We start from the raw sequence: 19840 nt of genomic DNA on the forward strand, positions 1-19840 counted from the left end.
GTATCACACAGGAGAATCCGACTCTGTGATGAGGGCGATGTATTAGGAGGTTGTACCTCTGGCTCCTCCATGGGTATTCTGCTGATTTGGTTTTCGCTAGGAATTGTGGCCTCTCCACCTTCTTCTTCTTTAAACTTTTCTGCCAATTGAGCAAAAACCTCACTCATCTGATTTCCTGGGACGAACTTTCCCACCATGTCCCCAATGATTTTGAGGTACCTACTGCTTACGGACGTCTCCGTCGGCTGGGAGGTACTTGAACTTGGTGATATCATCGACTGAGTGGGTGGTTGCGTCATGATAGAGACTGTTGTCGTTCGAGTTGAGCGTGTTCGTCACCCGAGGGATTGTTTCTAAGAATAGCTTGCGGATGATTTGTCCATTGGTAGTGAAATTTGTTTTGCTTGACCTGAGAGAAAAGTATTTGGGAGTTTTGGGAAAATAGAGAAAGTTAGGGTTTCTTCTGAAAAATGAAACGAGAGAGAGAACGATTAGTTAAATGAAGGTGAAAGAAGGAGAGTGAACGACTTCAATGACGTCAGTGACCGTTCACCTTCTCCGCCAAATTTGAATTTCAAAACTTTTACTCTTCCCTTCTCTTTTTACCTTTCTTAGTTAAAAACAAAATATAGTATTTCTCTCTTCTCATTTTTTTTCAGCGAAACCTTGTTATTTTTGTTATATCTATATTTCTAATTTTTATTTTTTAGAGTTGCTATTTTTTTTTTATGGATAACAAAGAGAGGATTGTGAGACAAGATACTCCCTGAAATTTTGTAGTCTCTTACTCCCATTGCCTTGTGCACGTTTGAACAGATCGAGTCGATCCAGGTTCCTTTCTAGCCTGATCAGTTTGGGTTTCAGTAGACTTCCCTCAGAATGATCATCACTTGGGAATTCTTACTCGACTTCTCTTCTTGCCATCCACTGAGTTTTCTGGGGAACTATTTTCATAGAATCCCGCTTTTTCCTATGATGTCGGTATGTCTTTAGAACTTTCTTTTTCTGTTTGGGACGTACCCCAGAGTGAGGAGGCTTGCCCATTCTTTCCGGCTCTGGCCATGGCGGTAGCAGCATCCAGTATATAGCCCTTGCGGCCTTTCTTCTTGATCATTCCTCCCTCCACTCTGGTTCTTCTTCCTCATAGCTACACCCCTCTAATTGGTTGATCACTGGAGGTGGTTCCTCTGCCGGTGTACATTCTTTCACCACGGTTTTGAATTTTTCCACCCTTTCTTATAGCGCATGCACTATACTTGGTTGGAGATAGAGCGGTGAATTGTCAATTTCCTCACCACACTCGATGGCCTCTTCACGCTTGATGGTCTCTTCATACTCATAAGACTCATCGCATGCCTCCTCTAGAATTTCCTTTGATACATAATCTTCAGGAGGTGTGGTAATCAATTTTTCTTCATCCTGTACTCTAGCCTCATCCGATTCCATCTCCTCAGTCCCTTTTTCTTTAGGCAGTGCCTCTGACTCCTCCTCAGCCTCAGCCGGCTCTTTTTTCTCAGCTCTCTTCACTCCTTCTTCTTCCTTTGCACTCCCATTCTCCATAGACTTGGCTCTGTTCTCTTTCACTCCTTTGATCATTTCGGCCAACAGAGCTACTTGTCTGATCATGTTATCCATGTGGGACTACTGTTCCTCATAAATGTGCTGCATTTCCTGTTAGAGTTTGTATACTAGAAATCACGTTTCGAGTGATTGAATACTGTAAAACTCTTATTTTATTTTCCAATGAATAAAACAGATTATTTTTCCAAGAAAAAGAAGAATTTCACCACCTAGATGGAATTAGACTATCCATTGTGAAAGGTTGCAATGTCAGTCGGCATATTTCTAAGGCTTACTGAAATAAGATGACATTGGTGTGATAAAGCACTGAACGGATCTAACAGCAAGACTTGTCCTTGGGCTATCTACTGAAAGGCGAGGTCTTGATAAATATTTGTTTCTTAATCAATGTAGGTTAGCATTGAGCATACGGTATTGATTATGCATTACTTTGACTTATCAAATGGTGCGGGTTTTTCGTAACCCAATAATCCTAATATATTGGGTAGTGGTGATTAATATCTAGTGGCTGCTCGTAATATTCCAATTAAAAATTATATTAAATTGTGGGTTTAATTGAATTAGTTAAAAGTAAATTGGATGAGCCCATATCAATTAATATCTAGCGGTGCTAGGATTGCTATTATATTGAATCGGGCGCGAGGTGAGTCTCATTTGACAATGTCCTCAAGAGGAGCGCGAAACAAGGTTTTATTATTCGGAACCTAGCTAGTTGGAGTTTGATCACTCTATGAATAATAAATAAGCGTTTCATGCTAAGTCCACTCTTGGAATTAATAAGAGGTTAATTAATTAAGTCCATAGCAGAAATTAATTAATTAATGGACATTTTTATCTTAAGCGCGGGAAGTGAAAGTTAAAACGGAAACCCGGATTACTTATAATATCGGATTTGGATGGGGAGAGTTCAATATACTTCTCTAGTGGCTGCTCGTAATATTTCAATTAGAGCTTATATTAAATTGTGGGTTCAATTTAATTAGTAAAAAGTAAATTGGATGAGCCTATATCCAAAACCTTTCATAGATCCCTGTGTCTGGGCCCAAAAGGAACTTAATGTAAATAGGAGAATAAAGGAGACAGAAATGATAATTTTTTAATACACAAAATTTTCGTCCCCCTCTATACTAGAGGAGTTCGAAATTCTCTCCAATTAGGAAAATGATTTCTTTGTCTTCTTCATTTAAGTCCTAATATTCTGGTGAGATCACCCCACACCGATATCGGAGTACAGTTCGGGAAATGAGAGAGAAGATCTCGTGGGTCTAGTATTCAAAGAGTCACGTGGAGAAAGCTGCTAGCCATCTTCAATTCTTTGGAGAATTAATTAGGTATTATTCCTGCTCCGTAGAAAAGCATGTTTTAGGTTTCAATATTCTTAAAGCATGATTAATTCAAGTTATGAGCATGATACATGTGAGAATTACGCGAATAGATTTTGTCTAAATAATCTGCTAAATAGATCTGGTTATTATGTGATTTATTTGTGCGATTAATAATTATTTAATTATGATAATTTGAGCATTGTAACGCTTCCGCTGCCAGTTCTATCATTTCCATGATTGTTTCAGCTTCTGATTTCGTGCAACTCCGCACATTTTGTTGGACTGCAGTCACTCCCCCATTCTCCCTTGCAGCAGAGTTTGCATGATGGTTCTCTTCAGACGTTGGTTCACAACTCTGCTGCGTGTGAGGTTGTATTGAGGTTGATCTGGACAAGCTTGGTCTGGGTAGAATTAGGTGCATGAAGGGTGAGAGAGAAGATCATCGTGGTCTAGTATTCAAAGAGTCACGTGGAGAAGCTGCTAGCCATCTTCAATTCTTTGGAGAATTAATTAGGTATTATTTCTGCTCCGTAGAAAAGCATGTTTTAGGTTTCAATATTCTTAAAGCATGATTAATTCAAGCTATGAGCATGATACATGTGAGAATTACGCGAATAGATTTTGTCTAAATAATCTGCTAAATAGATCTGGTTATTATGTGATTTATTTGTGCGATTAATAATTATTTAATTATGATAATTTGAGCATTGTAACGCTTCCGCTGCCAGTTCTATCATTTCCATGATTGTTTCAGCTTCTGATTTCGTGCAACTCCGCACATTTTGTTGGACTGCAGTCACTCCCCCATTCTCCCTTGCAGCAGAGTTTGCATGATGGTTCTCTTCAGACGTTGGTTCACAACTCTGCTGCGTGTGAGGTTGTATTGAGGTTGATCTGGACAAGCTTGGTCTGGGTAGAATTAGGTGCATGAAGGGTGATGGTTGGAGTAGTCAGGTTGGTATGTGGGTATGTAGAATTCATAACTTTGATTTTCAGAGTAGGGTTGATAGCTTGGATATTCCATTGGCTAGGTGGATGTTTGGATGGAGATTGGATAGGGTTTCGTATAGGCTTGGAAACTCTGATGTTCCTCTGCCCTGCTCCATTCTCCACCGTATGAGTATTCATGTTGATACACCCCCGCTTGACCATGAGGGTTCCAGCTTCCATTTGTGTTTCTAAACTCCCCTGTACTCTGGTGGTGATTCACCTGTTCGGCTTGAAAGTGGGTTTGAATAGGAATGGTTGAGCTTTTTCTAGACTGGATCACTGATTGGAGGACTTATTCTAGCTTGTCATTTCGGCTCTCCAATAGATTGTCCTAGTTGTCTATGGGAGTACTTTTCAACTTTCTATTTGTCGAGGGCCCTTCTACATCCTCATACTCCCTTTTTGCAGTTAACAGTTTTTCCAGGACAATCTTGGCCTTGCTTAGCCTCAGCCTATAAAAGCTTCCTCCACTTGATGAGTTCACCAAGTCCTTGCTCTTAGCATCCATTCCATCATTAAATTTGGAGTATATCTCCACTTCTTTCAGGTTGTGATTCAGACAAGCTTCCAGAAGGCCTTGGTATCTGTCCCAATACTTGCCCAAGCTCTCACCATACCCTTGGGTGGCCTAGCTGATTTCCCTTCGTCGTGCAGTTGTGATTGATGCTGGGATGTAGTGGTTTAGGAACTCCATTTTGAATTCCGCCCAGGTGTTGATGCTATTGAGCTCCAAACCTCTAAACCATGCATCCGCTTCATTCTTCAGAGAGAGGGGAATGACTTCCAATTTGAGATCATCCTCGCTTGTCCCCTCTGGCCTCTTCTGCACTCCGCAAACTCACGAAGGAATTTAATCGGGTTCTCGGCATCATTCCTCAAGAAGGTAGGTAAGATGTTAAGCACTTCTGGGTCCATGTACACGGCTCTCTGCCCCTCTATGATAGATATGGCAGATAACGGTTCAGTCACAGAGTGAGCATAGATCGAACCTATCTCCGGATCTCTCACTCGTCCCTCCCCTTGGATCGAGGTAACGAAGGGCCCATACTCCTTCCTTAGACTACGAATAAGATAGCGATGCAGACGTTCATCGCTGATCTTTTCGTTCGTGTCTATCTCTGATATTTCAGCACAACAACTTTTAAACCGTAAAAAGTATCCTTCTTCAGACTACGAATAAGATAGCGATGCAGACGTGCATCGCTGATCTTTTGGTTCGTGTCTATCTTTGATATTTCAGCATAACAACTTTTAAACCGTAAAAAGTATTCGGACACTGACATACCTCCTTGAGTTAACAATGTTAACTCATTCTCCAAAAGTTGCAGCCTTGCGGTATTTTTCTTGGTACAAACACTTTCAAGTGTTTGCCAAACTTCTTTTGGAGAACTCACATCACGAACATAATCAATGAACTCCTTGCTGATAGATGTCCTCAGCGCAAAGAGTGCCTTACCGCACTTGATCTTCCACTTCCTTCGTGATTCGGCATTTTCAGCTGGGGACCTCCGTTTCGGCACCGGCGACCAGCTCCCACAAATCCTGACCTTGAAGATATGCCTCCATTCACATCCTCCAGAACTTGTAGTTGTTATGGCCTACAAGTTTCTCCATCCCGAACTGATTCTTTCCACCATTTGTGGCTTCCATTGTATTGAAGACATGAGCTTTCCCAAGAGCATAAAAATCATTGTGTGTTGATAATTTCCAAGTAAAACATATATATAGGCAACTACTCAACAAATTCCTAAAAACTTTCTACCACTCTTCCCTGATTTGCTACTAACAAAACATAATAACAGAAATTAAAATTAACTACTAAATCACTCTACACGATGAGTGACTCCTAAATTCTAGAACAAAGAATAACAGAACAAACTACATAAAATCAAACACTAAACATATCTGTTAGTGGTTCCTAAAATTTAGCACTAATTTTAACATTGTGATACTATGAGAATAGTTTCTTTAACTTATTTAAACTGAGTTTAAATTTAAATTTAAATTTTCTATTAAAAGTCAATTAAATTAATGTATACATATAATAATGTAGGCGCTAGTTAATGAATTAAATCAGATAATGACAAATATATCATCCATTAATTTAATGCAACAAAGATAATTAAAATAAGTAAATAGCATTATTGAATAAAGAACACTAAAAATATAAAAATGTTTGCCTACACATACGGGAATGACGTTAAAATACTCGACACAAAAAATTAGAAAATAAAAAAACTTCAATTTATTGTAACACAGCAAGCTGATCCGCCAGCCCGAACGGGTTGGCCTGTTTAGCCCGACTTGTTATCGGGTTCTAGATTTTCAGCCCTAACCCTATAAAATTAGTGGGTTATGGCCAACCCATCAAGTTCAGACTAAATTAACATCCCTAGCCTTTGATCTCTAGGTACAACTTTCAGCGGGTTGCTGTGCACGATCTAGCGATCGTTGGTCGTGTTCTTCTTCCAGGCACAAATTCCAAGGCAAACCGCTGCTTCTTCAACGGTTGATGAGTTCCGACGGCCGTTGGCTGGCGCTTTTGCTCTAAACTTTTGAATTTGACTTTTTTTTTTTTTATCTTTTTAGGCTCTATTTTGTACATTTTTCACAAAACGCGTCAAAATACCAAAATAGATAAAATATGCAAATAATGGACATGTAATGCAACTTTGATACTCAAAACGGACCAAATAATGATCTTAAAACAATGCAAAATCCGAGTGTATCAAGCTGCAATTGGAGTGACGAAATATTTTAGCATCGCTTACTCATGTGTCGATCGTTATTTGTGCGCATTTCTAGTACACTAGTTGCTCGTTACAAGTTTTCACAGCATCATCACCTTGACGGATTAGGTTGCTCGCATAAGACACCACTGGTGATATTGTATTACGATTATCTCCATGTCGGTAAAACAGATGTTTGGTTGGGCTCGAAGAACTTTTTTCATAGGGTTATTGAGCTTTTCCGCTACACTTATTTGAGAAAACCGATCATACACGGCGTAGAGCGTTCCTTCATAGTGTTCCAATCATGTTGGACGTAGTGAAAGGTTTGACACGTCAGTGGCACCGCTTGTACATTTTCGACATTATGTATGCAACTTGCAAGTATTATAATGCATAATATGATACTTGGAAACAAAAGAAACAACTTTAATAATTATTAGCATGACGCGTGATTATTTATAATATATAGATAGGTATCTCTCTCACCATTTTAGAAGTGGTTATTTAATAAGATAAACAAAATCTCATACATTCAAACACCCTTTCGCCCCTTCAAATATTGGAGTTGACCATCTAATTTTTTCAAATGCAAGTGTCAAATATTCAAACCCATAAAATAATTCTTCTCCTTTCAAGAAAATGTACACTACACTTCGATGAAATCATCCCCCACTACTAAATTATAATCAATCCCACCTCCAAAAACGAGCAATCTGTGATACATGTTTCATTTTCATATGAAAAGCCTAAACCAATATAGCTTCATACTATTCTTCTCCGCCACCACCGCCACCGCCCTCATCTCCTCCGCCCTGTGCTTCACGGCTGAGTTCAAGAAATCCAAGGTACACTGTAACATTAACCACTTGCTTCATCACTTCTATCAAACATTCATATTAATTATTTTCTCTCTTTTTTTATAAGAAAAATGATCTCAGATTCAACGAAAAGCTCTGCCATCTGCCCCAGAGCTCCGTTTTCTGGCTCGGCATCGCCGCTTTAATCTCTCTCACCCTCTCTCAGATCATCGGAAGCTACTTCATTTGCAGAAAACTCCATTCATCACACAACAAACCCACTGTGAAAAAAAGGCTTACATTTTCATGCATTTTGATGGTTTTCTCTTGGTAATAATATTCTTATTCCACTATTTCAACCTTGTTTTCTATTGGAGAATTTTATTTGTATTTCAATTTTGTTTTTCATTTTAGAATTACAGACAGATCTTACCTAATATCCAGCAAAAAATTTGTTATTTTATGCTACAATTGATCAAAATAAATATAAAATCAAATCCCTATGCAAAAAGAACCTTCTAACATGGACAGCTAGACATGTCTCTGGGATTTCTATTAATTGATTGACCATTAATTATTCAATTAATTGATTAATTAATAATGTTGTAGGATGAGCTTTGCGGTTGCTGCTGTGTTGATTGGTGGAGCCACAAGCATGAGCCGAAGCCAGCCGTATGGAGAGGGATGGCTTGATGGGGAATGCTATTTGGTGAAGGATGGAGTCTATGTCAGCTCAGCGTTACTCGGCTTGGTGGCGCTCAGTTTGATTCTCGGCTCAGCCGCCATCAAGATGAGCCAAAGACAAGCTGAAGAAGATAGGAAGGTTCATGCACAAGTTGATGAAAGTGTAGAAAGCATAAGTTAGATGAATTAATCCCTCCGTCCCACAATAGAAGTCACATTTGGTGTGAGCACGAGTTTTATGAAATATAAAGAATAGTGGTTAGAAAAGTTAGTGAAATATGAGGCAATTTTTTTATATTGATTTTACAATTGAATTGATAAAGTGAGTTAGTGGAATTTGAGACCTACTTAGCATTTATAGTAAAAATAAAATGTGACTCTTATTGTGGTACGGACCAAAATGGCAAAATGTGACTCTGATTGTGGGATGGGGGGAGTATTAAATGTTGGATGGTAAATTCGGTTGAAATAATTTTGGATACTAATTTAGGAATTTTTTAAACATGAAAAATATATAGAGTTGAGGTTTATGTCGAAGAGTTAAAGTTTCGATTTAGTCATAAAAACGTCATATATTGACTAAAACTAAACTTTAATTTGTTACTATTATATATGCAATTAAAATGTTGATCATATGTCTTCCAGTGCCGCAATTTGACTTAAAAAAGAAATAGACAGACAAAAAGTTATTGGATCTGTTTGTCCATTTTGTTGTTATTTGCTGGATTTGGATCTATTGTATTGGATTAGATAGAGATTGAAGTACTATTTTGATTCCAAACATATTGCCGATTTACGATTTTAATCCAATTTTTTGAAAATCAAATAAAAAACATACAAAAACGTTGTCGAATAGGTCCTTTTTTGACGGTTTCCGTCATTTCTTCACGGTCAACTGTCAATTCGTCCAAATTTGACCTGATTAGACTTAATATGAGATTATTAGTAGGTTGATATTAAGCTAATTATTTTGCTAAATAACTCAATTTTTTATATTTAAATTTAAATAAAAAAATCTTCTAAATTCACTTAATATGCCTCTTAACTTTTCATTTTAGAAAAAACTAAATGTCAAACTCTCTCTTCTCTCCTGTCATTCTCCTAAGAAACCCTAGTTCCGATTCCGACCAAGAACCAACCCGATTCCGACCGATTATTTTGTTGGTTACCATGAGTTGGAAGTCGTTGTACCCAAACTTCCGTTCTAGCAACGCTCTCGTCGACGTGAAAGCCACATATGCGAGGAAGAGGAAGTCCACACATCCGCCTGAAAGTGAAGCCAAAGAAGGTCCTCCGGCTAATGGTAGTTCTGAAAATTCTTTGAAGCAAAAGAAATAAGGCTCGTCAGCGGCGTCTGCGTTTTTGGGTACTTCTTAGTTCTCACGCGAAAGTCCATTCTTCTCCGATTCCAAAAGTTGAAGACAACATTGAATACTGAGTTTCGCTGGTTTTTGGGACTTGATGGTGTTAGGGTTGATGTAGTGTCTACGACAACATTTTATTTTTGATATAATTCGGCACTGGGTGTAGTTAAATGTCCAGGACCAATTCGAAGTAGAAATTGTATATGAAGGACTATTTTGTCTTGTAATTTATTGTCCATTTATTGCTTCAATTTGATTTCAGTTTATTGACATAGATTATTGTCTCATTGTCGACGAAGAAGCAATCACACAATTGTTAACTTGTCACTAGAAAATTTTTTGGCTGTAAGTTTGCACTAGGTGTGTGGTTAAATGTTTAGGACCAATGGAAGTAGATAATGAATATGAAGGACTACTCTGTCTTGTAATTTGTTGTCCATTTATTTTATTTAACATTTACATGTAATTCCCAAAAAATAAAAAAAACATTCAAAATTAGCGAAAATCGGCTAATCGGATCAAATTTTCGCTAATTGACGAAACCGTCAAAAAAGGACCAAAACGATGGCGTTTCCATATGTTTTGGAATCGATTTCAAAAAGTGAATATTATGGACCAAAATCATAAAATCAGCCGTATGTTTAGGATCAAAATAGTACTTTACTCTTGGATATATTTTTTATTGTGCTAGTATTACAGGAGGACGGGGTTTGTTGTTGTTGGTGGATGGGTCTATTGTTTGTTGTGTTGTGCAGATTTATATTCACAGAAATCATAATACACATTAATGCATTTCCAAAAACACAAAAGTTCAAATTTGTTGTACATTCATACATAATGGCCAATGGGCAAGTCATCATACACATTATAGCATTCATACACATTTAAGTCTTTCCAAAAAAAATTTTTAAAAAAAACATGGTATTTGCATTTAAGTCATTACAACTTATTTTATAGTGTGTCATGAAAATGTGGGCGCATTGGAATGAAGTCTTTGATGTGCATATATTAGATGCATTACATAGATTCATACAGTTGTGATCAAGCAATTCTTGATGACATCTTTTATGATACTCTCAATGTGTTCAATCTCCAATGTGCTTGTAGGTCTGTTTTTGTTATTTTTTTTTTCCTACAACTTGTTTGGTAAATGGAAAATTTCTGATTTTTCCATCAACCAACACTTCCCCCATTCTCTAGAGAGTGGTCTACTCACTGTACACATGTACATAATCTTAGAGATAAGCTTCTTGTTTTTACATGTCATGTGAGATTCTTCCTTTTCTGGGGCTAGGTAGAATCTTTGTGATCCTTGTGTGATATAAAACTACTTTTCATCGCTGTAATTGATGTTGTGCATACTTCTAAAATTTATCCTACTTAGACTAATGTTCATAATGCTTCAAGTGTGAATCTCAAGAGCAACAACTTATTTGAGACTATTAAGTCACTTGAGACTATTAAGTCGGGCCTTATGGCTGACATGTGTGATGTTATAAGACCTTCTTTGACATATCTTCAGGGTTTTAGAACACCATAAACTAGCAACCAAACTCATGAGGTTGTACTCCCTCCGTCCCACAAAAGATGTCACACTTGTGGGACGGAATGAGATTTTATGAGGTTTTGTTTTGTGTGTCAAATGGAGAGAGAAAATATAATTTTAATATTCATGTGAGAGAGAACTTTTTCCAAAAAAAGAAAATGTGACATCTTTTATGGGACAAACTAAAAAGAAAAGTGTGACATCTTTTATAAGGCGGAGGGAGTGTACTTTTAGAGTAATGTAGGCTCTTCATTAAAACCACATTAAGAACCAATTACTTTTTTACTACTAATGGAATTGTTGTCCCTCTTTCTTGTTACTCCCTTAGTCTCTTAAAATTTGGCACCATTTAACCCGACATGAGTTTTAAGAAATGTAATAGAAAGTGGGTTGAAAAAATTAGTGGTATGTGGGTCCTACTTTTATATATTAGTTTTAAAATAAAATTTGAGTGGGAATGAGTTAGTGGAATGTAGGGTCCACTAGCAAAAATGGTAAAAGTAAAAGGTGACAAATTTTTAGTGAGGATGAAAAAGGAAATAGGTGACAAATTTTCAGGGACCGAGGAAGTATTTTTTTCAGGATTCCACCATCTCATGCAAGTTTGCCAAGAGATTTTAAACTTTATCTGTGCATCCTTCAATGTACCACAAGGATGTAAATCGTTGGAGCACCGTCTAATGATGAACTGAACCACCTGGTTCTTTAGTTTAGTTCAGAGGAGTACTCTATGCACCCCATCTATGAACATTCAAGAGGACTCAACTATGAAATTTCAGACTCGTAATCTTTACTGATTTTAGTAGGTGGGACTTTTGTAAGTTATATGTCTCACGCATGTGACATGTAATATAATTCTAAATAGAATTGGATTTTTAATATAATATATATATTTGGTATAAGAGACATTTTCTCTAATTAATTTACTATCAATTAATTATCGTATTAATTGGAGTGAAAAGGGACGGTCAATTAGCTATAATATGCTCTCTAAATTATTAGTTGATCACTAATATATACAGTACATTTCCTTTTCTATAGTAATTCCAATATGGAAAAGGGCGTATATACGTAGTTGTTCAAATTAGAGCACATATATATAAATGGCAATGATTACAATTAATATTTTAACCAATTAGTTATACGATTGATTTAGGAATTATATTCCTATAATTATGATCAATATATTACAATATTAATGTAAAAGAATCGTCCATATTTTTACTTGGCCTCTCTGATGGAAAGGGCTTTTAGGGTTTGATAATTAGGGTTTGTCCTCTCTCTGTCTATAAATATAAGTGTGGGATCCCATCAAATCACACACATTACAGAGAACACATAAACGATGGAAAGAGAGAGAAACAAATCCTTGAAGTTGGAGCTGCGCTACTACACCGGAAAAGGTTCAAGGAAATCGTCTCCTCCTTCATCGCTTCCGCTATGGATCACCAAGGTATATCTCGATCCTATTATGTTTATGGTTTGCGTGAAATACATGTTGTTCGAAGATCTTGCTTTATTTATATTCAATTATGTATTCTTGAATATATGATGATAAATAATGTCTAACATGTGGTATCAGAGCATGTTTGAGAACTCATGTATTTTCGTATTATTGAAAACCATACTTTTTGAATTTATTTTTGATAAATTGCTATGATTGATCCGATTATTGTTAAAATAGGTTCAAGCATAGCATCCACAATGGTGCTTAGGCCAGCCATAGGCCAGCCATTCTCTCCCCTGCCACGTCAGCAACACTAAAAACCACCTGCCACGTCGATTTAGGCCACCCATAGCCATGCAATAAAAACAATTCAAAATATACTACATTTATGGAATTAAAATTACGATTAAAATACGGAATTAAATTTACGTCACATATACGGGAAAATTCATTAATTGCATTAAAAAAAGTTACATAGATAAAAAAAAAAACTATCGCCGTGCAGTCCTCCGTGCCCACAACTCTTCAATTATATCCTTTTGGAGTTGAATATGAGCATCCACTTGGCGCCTGTTGGCAAATTCCTTGAGTCGGCCGGCTTCATCGAGAGGTACCCCATGTCGTACACTCAGGGGTGACCGTTCCGTGGCTTGGACCGGCTTCATCGTCACTAACCCAACTAGTCAGTTGTACGCCTTCGTCTTCGACGATCATGTTGTGCAGGATAATGCAGGCGTACATTATCTCGGAAACGCATCCGACATCCCACAAACGCGTTGGGCCCTTAATTGCCGCCCATCGAGACCGGAGCACACCAAATGCGCGCTCCACGCCCTTGCGCGCCGACTCCCGTCGTTGCGCAAGTAGAACTTCTTTTCATCACTTGTTTGTCGGATCGTCTTCACAAAGACCGACCACCGAGGGTATATCCCATCCGCCAAGTAGTAGCCCATATCATGCCGATTGTCGTTGGCCACAAAAGAGACGGCTGGACCGATGCCCCGGCACTTCTCGTTGAAGAGGGGAGACGAGTTCAGGACGTTGAGGTCGTTGTTCGACCCGGCTACCCCAAAATACGCATGCCGGATCCACAGCCGGTAATCGGCTACGGCCTCGAGGATTATCGTGGGGTTCTTTGACTTGTAGCCGGTCGTGTAGGCCCCCTTCCAGGCAGTCGGACAGTTCTTCCACTCCCAATGCATACAGTCTATGCTGCCTAACATCCCGGGGAACCCATGCTTCTCCCCGTGCATCTGCATCAAATTCCTGACAATCTTCGGGAGTAGGGCTTCGAAGGTACTGCTCACCGAAAATGCCGATCACGCCCTCATGGAACTCCTTCGGACAATTGACTGGGGAGTGACGACTCACCGATGTGGAGGTACTCATCCCACATGTCTGCCGCACCTCCGTAGGCCAACTGCCCCTGATTGCCGCCGTGCACTTTTGGATAGGGGTGTGGCCGGGTCTGTCCGCCGCATCGTGCCTCGAAGCGGAAACACAGATATTGACGCCCAATGCCCCAACGATGCGCATAAACGACTCCCTGCGCATTCTAAAACGCCGCCGGAACATGTTGGCGGGAAACCGCGGGTACTCTGCAAAGTAGTCCTCAGTACAACCGCCGATGTGCAGCTACGTGATCCCGATCAATCACTGCTCGGTGGTGGACAACTCGTGGAGGGCGAGGTATCGCCCGCTGTTCCACCATACGCATGTACCGCTCCATCCCGCGGTTCATGTAGGCCTCCATAGCCTCGTTCATCCTCCGTTCGTACTCCTCAGGATCCACACCACTACCACTACCGCTACCACCCGCGTTACTCATCGCTCGATGATGCCCTTGTACATAAAGTTAGAGAGAGAGAAAACTCGTTAAAACAAGTGGTGCAAATGAAAATGAAACGAAAATCGCGTTTATATATGTTTTTTTAAAAAAAAAAAACTCAAAAATCGGCGCTGGCCGATCGGGCGCTGGCCAGCCAGCGACGAGCGATCGGCCAGCCCACGCCGATCCGCTCGCCGATTTCGTGTTTGCCGATTGCAATGGTTCGGCTAGCGCGACGAATCGGCTAGCCGGTCGCTAGCCGACCATTGCGGATGCTTATGACTTCAAATTTAGTAAATTGTGTATTACGTATTTGTGAATTCAATATATGCATATTACTAGTTGAAGTTTTATGATTCGATTCGGCTATTCTTTATAGAAAATTGTTTCTGTATGAATATTTAATTTGATTCACATAACTTGGTTATGAATTTTTACATTAAGCGTGTGTATGTTTTTTAATTCACTCAAATTCTCCTCATGAATTCGACATATTGTTATACACTAGGTTTTATGTCAAATTTAATGATGCCATAAATTTGAAATATATTGTTTCCATAATTGATTCTATTTATGTATATGGAATTGATTTGGGTATTTTGATTATGTATAAACTGTGTAAATTGAGTTTGAATATGGGTATTTTGATTGTGTATAAACTGTGTAAATTGAGTTTGAATATATGTATTGGTGAATTGAGATTTCAATTAAATATTTCATGATTATGAATCTACCGAGACAGTGGAATAAATGATTACATAATTCAATTCATGTTTCAATACATACATTGATTATACTCCCTCCGTCCCAAGATAAGTGACTTGTATTCCTTTTTGGGGTGTCCCACTATAAGTGACCTATTTCCATTTTTAGCAAAAAGTCATCTCTCTTACTTTATTCTCCACCTACTTTATTCTCTCTCCTCTCCTCTATTTTTCCCTCTCTCATACTTTACTCTCTCCATTATAACTTATTTAATTACCATTCCTTAAATCCCGTGCCCAAAAGAAGTAGGTCACTTATCTTGGGACGGAGAGAGTATTATGTTTATTTTGTCATCACCAAAGTGAGGCAAAATAAGGAGAGTTTATACTCAAATTCGTATGAAAATTTGTTTGAGCAATTAATCACTAAAAGTTTTTTATTATATTATGTTTATTTTGCAATCACCAAAGTGAGGTAAAATAATAAAAGTTTATAATCAAATTAAATGAAAATCTGCTTAAACAATACATTGTTGATTATATTATGTTTATTTTGCAATCACCAAAGTGAGGTAAAATAAGAAGAGTTTATAATCAAGTTGATATGAAAATCCATTTATGCAATTAATCATCATGCTTGTTGTGGTTATTCATTATCTAAATAGTTTGTTTGTCATAAAAGGTCTAGATTCCCAAAGGAAATAGTCTTTGCGACATAATGAACACTAATGGAGTTAATAATATAAATTGGTGTCGATTACCCAAAGGTAACGCCAATTTATTATTACTCAATTATTGAACTAAGATATGGATATTAAAAGCATGATTTTTATTATTGTATGAAGACTACCCAAAGGAGTTTTCATAATTGCCTCATGATATGGGTTTTCAAATTAATGTTCGTGTTATTATTCAAAGCTTTTATATGTGAGCATTCATCTCTTAATTGCTCCTATAATGTAAAAACATATTTTTTTTCTACTAGTATGTTTACCTCAAACGTTCCCCAACTTAATGGATCTAACTTCTCTGAATGGAAAGAGAAACTTAAGTTCACTCTTGGAGTAATGGACTTGGACCTAACATTGTTGAATGATAAGCCAATGATCTTATGATCAAAGTAGATGGCTGATTGCCCATAATGCTTGGGAAAAATCTAACAGGACTAAGTTTATAGTTCATTAGAATATTCGTTGTAGATAAAGTCTCTCAACGACTGATATTGCAAAAGAATGTTTGCATAATGTTGAGGATCGCTTCACAACTGCATATAAGTCTATTGCAGGAAAACTTATGAAGGATCTCATGAGCATGCAATATGATGGTTCTCGGACTATGTACGAGCATGTGATGGAAATAAATAACATCTCTTCTAAGCTGGAAAAGTTAGGATTATAGGTGGATAAGGATTTCATTGTTCAATTCATCCTAACTTCCTTATATCCTCAGACCATTCCAAATTGATTCACTATAAAAGATTAGTGGACTCTTAAAGAATTGGGAAACGTATTGGTCTAGGAGGAGCATAAGATGAAGAAGTATGGAATGGGTGCATCTCATGCTCATATTGCAACCGAAGGAGCGTCTAAAGGATAATATTCATTCGAATTTATCATTCTTATGGCATAAAGGAACTGGATCATATTTCTAGTGAAAGAATTAAGAGGCTTATAAAGGATAATATTCATTCGAATTTAGACTTTACAAGCATTACCGTTTGTGTGGATTGTATTAAATGTAAACAAACCAAACACAATACTAAAAATGCCACAAGAAGCAATGAGCTCCTTAAAATTATACATACAGATATTTGCGGACCTTTTGATGTCTCGACTTTTGGTGGAGAAAAATATTTTATCACCTTTATTGACGATTTTTTCGCGTTATGGATTTATTTATTGCAAGAAAAATCTCAGGCACAGTTGAACATTTTATGACTGAGGTTGAAAGGCAATTAAATAGAAAGGTGAAAATTATTCGATCTGATAGAGGTGGTGAATTTTATGGTCGTACCACTAAAATAAGTCAATTACATGGACCTTTTGCCAAATACTTAGAAAAGCATGGCATTTATGCTTAATATACTATGCCAAGTACGCCTCAGCAGAATGATGTTGCTGAGAGACGAAACCGAACTCTCATGGAAATGGTTAGAAGTATGATAATTCTACCTTACCCATAACGTTGTGAATTTATGCTCTTAGAACCGCTATTTATGTATTAAACTGGGTTTCTAGTAAGGTTGTACCAAAGACTCTCTTATGAACTTTGGACAGGTAGAAAACCCAGTTTGCAGCACCTTCATGTTTGGGGCTGTCCAGCGGAAACTAGAGTATACTCTTCGCAAGAAAAGAAATTGGATTTTAGACAGTTAGTGGTTACTTTGTGGGTTACTAGAAAAATCCAAAGGGTATAATTTTATTGTCCTAATGATAGCATGAGAATTGTGGAAACTGGAAATATATGATTCTTTGAGAATGGTGAGATCAGTGGGAGTTCTAACACTCGTAATGCGGTCATTAATGAAATAAGGGTATAACATTCTTCCCTAATTTCCTCAAGAATTAAGTGTACTAAATATTGTTGAACAGCCTAACAATATTTGAATGACCAACCACTTAATGATGATGCCAAAGTCATTGAACATGGGTGTGGAAGAAGCATCTACAGAAGTGCCATTTCTGATGACTATGTGGCATATCTCCAAGAATCCGAATGTGATATATGAATACGTAATGATCCAGTTTCATATTCACTAGCCATTAAGTGTAATAATTCTAATAAATGGATTGATGCATGATAGAAGAGTTAAAATCTATGGATTATAATAAAGTCTGGGACCTTGTCGAATTACCCGATAGACAAAAGTGTATTGGGTGTAAATGGGTCTTCAAGACCAAATTCGACATAAATGGTTTAATCTAACGATTTAAAGCCAGACTTGTTGCCAAAGGTTATACTCAGAAAAGATAGCATTGATTATAAAGAGACTTTCTCTCAATGTATCAAAGAAGGACTCACTTAGAATCATTTTGGCACTTGTAGCCCATTTCGACTTGGAACTACATCAAATGGATGTGAAAACTGCTTTTCTAAATGATGATTTGGAAGAAGAAGTCTACATGAAACAACTTGAAGACTTCATTAAGAAAGGGAATGAAAATTTAGTCTGCAAACTTAAGACATCAATTTATGGACTGAAACAGGCTTCTCGACAATGGTATTTTAAATTCCATGACACTATTACTGCTTTTGGTTTTAAAGAAAACACTGTTGATCGGTGCATATACCTCAAGGTTAGTGGGAGCAAGTTCATATTTTTGGTTCTGTATGTTGATGATATATTGCTTGCTAGTAGTGACATTGGATTACTACATGACACTAAAATTATCTCTCTAAAAATTCCAACATAAAAGATATGTGTGAGATATCCTATATCATAGGGATAGAAATATCTCGTGATCAATCACGTGGACTTTGGATTGTCTCATAAAAGCTACATAGATCGAATCTTTTAGAGAGATATGGCATGAGTGCATGTTCTCCAAGTGTTGTTCCAATTCATAAAGGTGACAAATTCAGTTTGAATCAATGTCCAAAAACTGAATTAGAACCTAAAGAGATGGAAAATATTCCTTATGCATCTATTGTGGGAAGTTTGATGTATGCTCAAGTCTGTACTACCAGACATTAGCTTTGCGCTCGAAATGCTAGGTCGTTACCAAAGTAACCCTGACATTGAACATTGGAGAGCTGCAAAGATAATAATGAGATACTTAAAGGGGCAAAAGATTATATGCTTACATTTAGGAAATCTGATCAATTAGAAGTGATTGGATATTCCGATTCAGATTATGTTTGATGTGTTGACTTTAGAAAATCAAGTTTTGGTTACATTTTTCTTATGGCTGGATGAGCCATATCATGGAAAAGTGTAAAGCAAAGTTCTAATTCAACATCCACCATTAAAGCTGAATTTATGGCTTGCTTTGAAGCATTAATGATTGCAAAATTTTATTTCAGGCCTTGGTATTGTCTCCTCAATATCCAAGCCGTTGAAATTGTATTGTGATAATAGTGCAATCGTATCTTTCTGTAAGTATGACAAGTATTCAAGGAGCTAAACACATGGAATTAAAGTTTCTTGTCATGAAAGATGAAGTTTGGGAACAAAGAATATCTATATAATATATAAGCACACAGCTTATGGTTGATGATCCATTGACTAAGGCGTTACCGCCTAAGACATTTATGGAATAAGTTAACATAATGGGTCTTGGGTATGGAAACGTCTAATCTTTATGTTTCCATGTTGGTTCAGACACTTAAGTTATAGATATTTTGAATTCAATAAAGTTGTTTCTACTTTTCCTGCATATACTTATTATTTGATATGCATAAGTACGTTTTTAGTATTAATGCAGGAGGTCTTGAAATAAGAAAATTACGGACGCGGTGTCACTTATAGATTATATTAGAGTAGATATTGGTGATGTGATACATGGAAGGAACTATATCGATTGAATGATATACGCCCACCATGACCCGCATTAGTAGTCTCTCTAATATAATACTTATGTTTGCCAATGATGAAAGTATTTATAAAGTCCAATATTATGGGCGCCTTATGTTTATTATATTTATTTTACTGTGGCTCTGTCACGTGTGACAAATGGAAGAATCAAAAACTTTGTGTCCCACGTGTTCGCCAAGTGGGAGAATGTAAGTTTTATGTCTCACATATGTGACATGTGATAGAATCCTAAATAGAATTGGATTTTTAGTATAATACATATATTTGGTATAAGACACATTTTCCCTAATTAATTTACTATCAATTAA

At 37.3% G+C, this 19840-nt stretch overlaps 1 protein-coding gene across 1 annotated transcript; it reads left to right on the top strand.

Annotated features, from left to right (window-relative positions):
- The first annotated feature begins 7173 nt into the window (after positions 1 to 7173).
- LOC125185598 (protein MODIFYING WALL LIGNIN-1-like) lies at positions 7174 to 8406 on the top strand. Its single transcript, XM_048082160.1, has 3 exons — positions 7174 to 7473; positions 7553 to 7755; positions 8035 to 8406. Exons 1-3 carry the CDS (start codon positions 7351 to 7353, stop codon positions 8288 to 8290), a joined length of 582 nt encoding a protein of 193 aa, XP_047938117.1. The 5' UTR covers positions 7174 to 7350; the 3' UTR covers positions 8291 to 8406.
- The last annotated feature ends 11434 nt before the right edge of the window (positions 8407 to 19840 follow it).

This window comes from Salvia hispanica, chromosome 4 (genome assembly GCF_023119035.1).
Source record: "Salvia hispanica cultivar TCC Black 2014 chromosome 4, UniMelb_Shisp_WGS_1.0, whole genome shotgun sequence".
Classification (NCBI taxonomy): Eukaryota; Viridiplantae; Streptophyta; class Magnoliopsida; order Lamiales; family Lamiaceae; genus Salvia; species Salvia hispanica.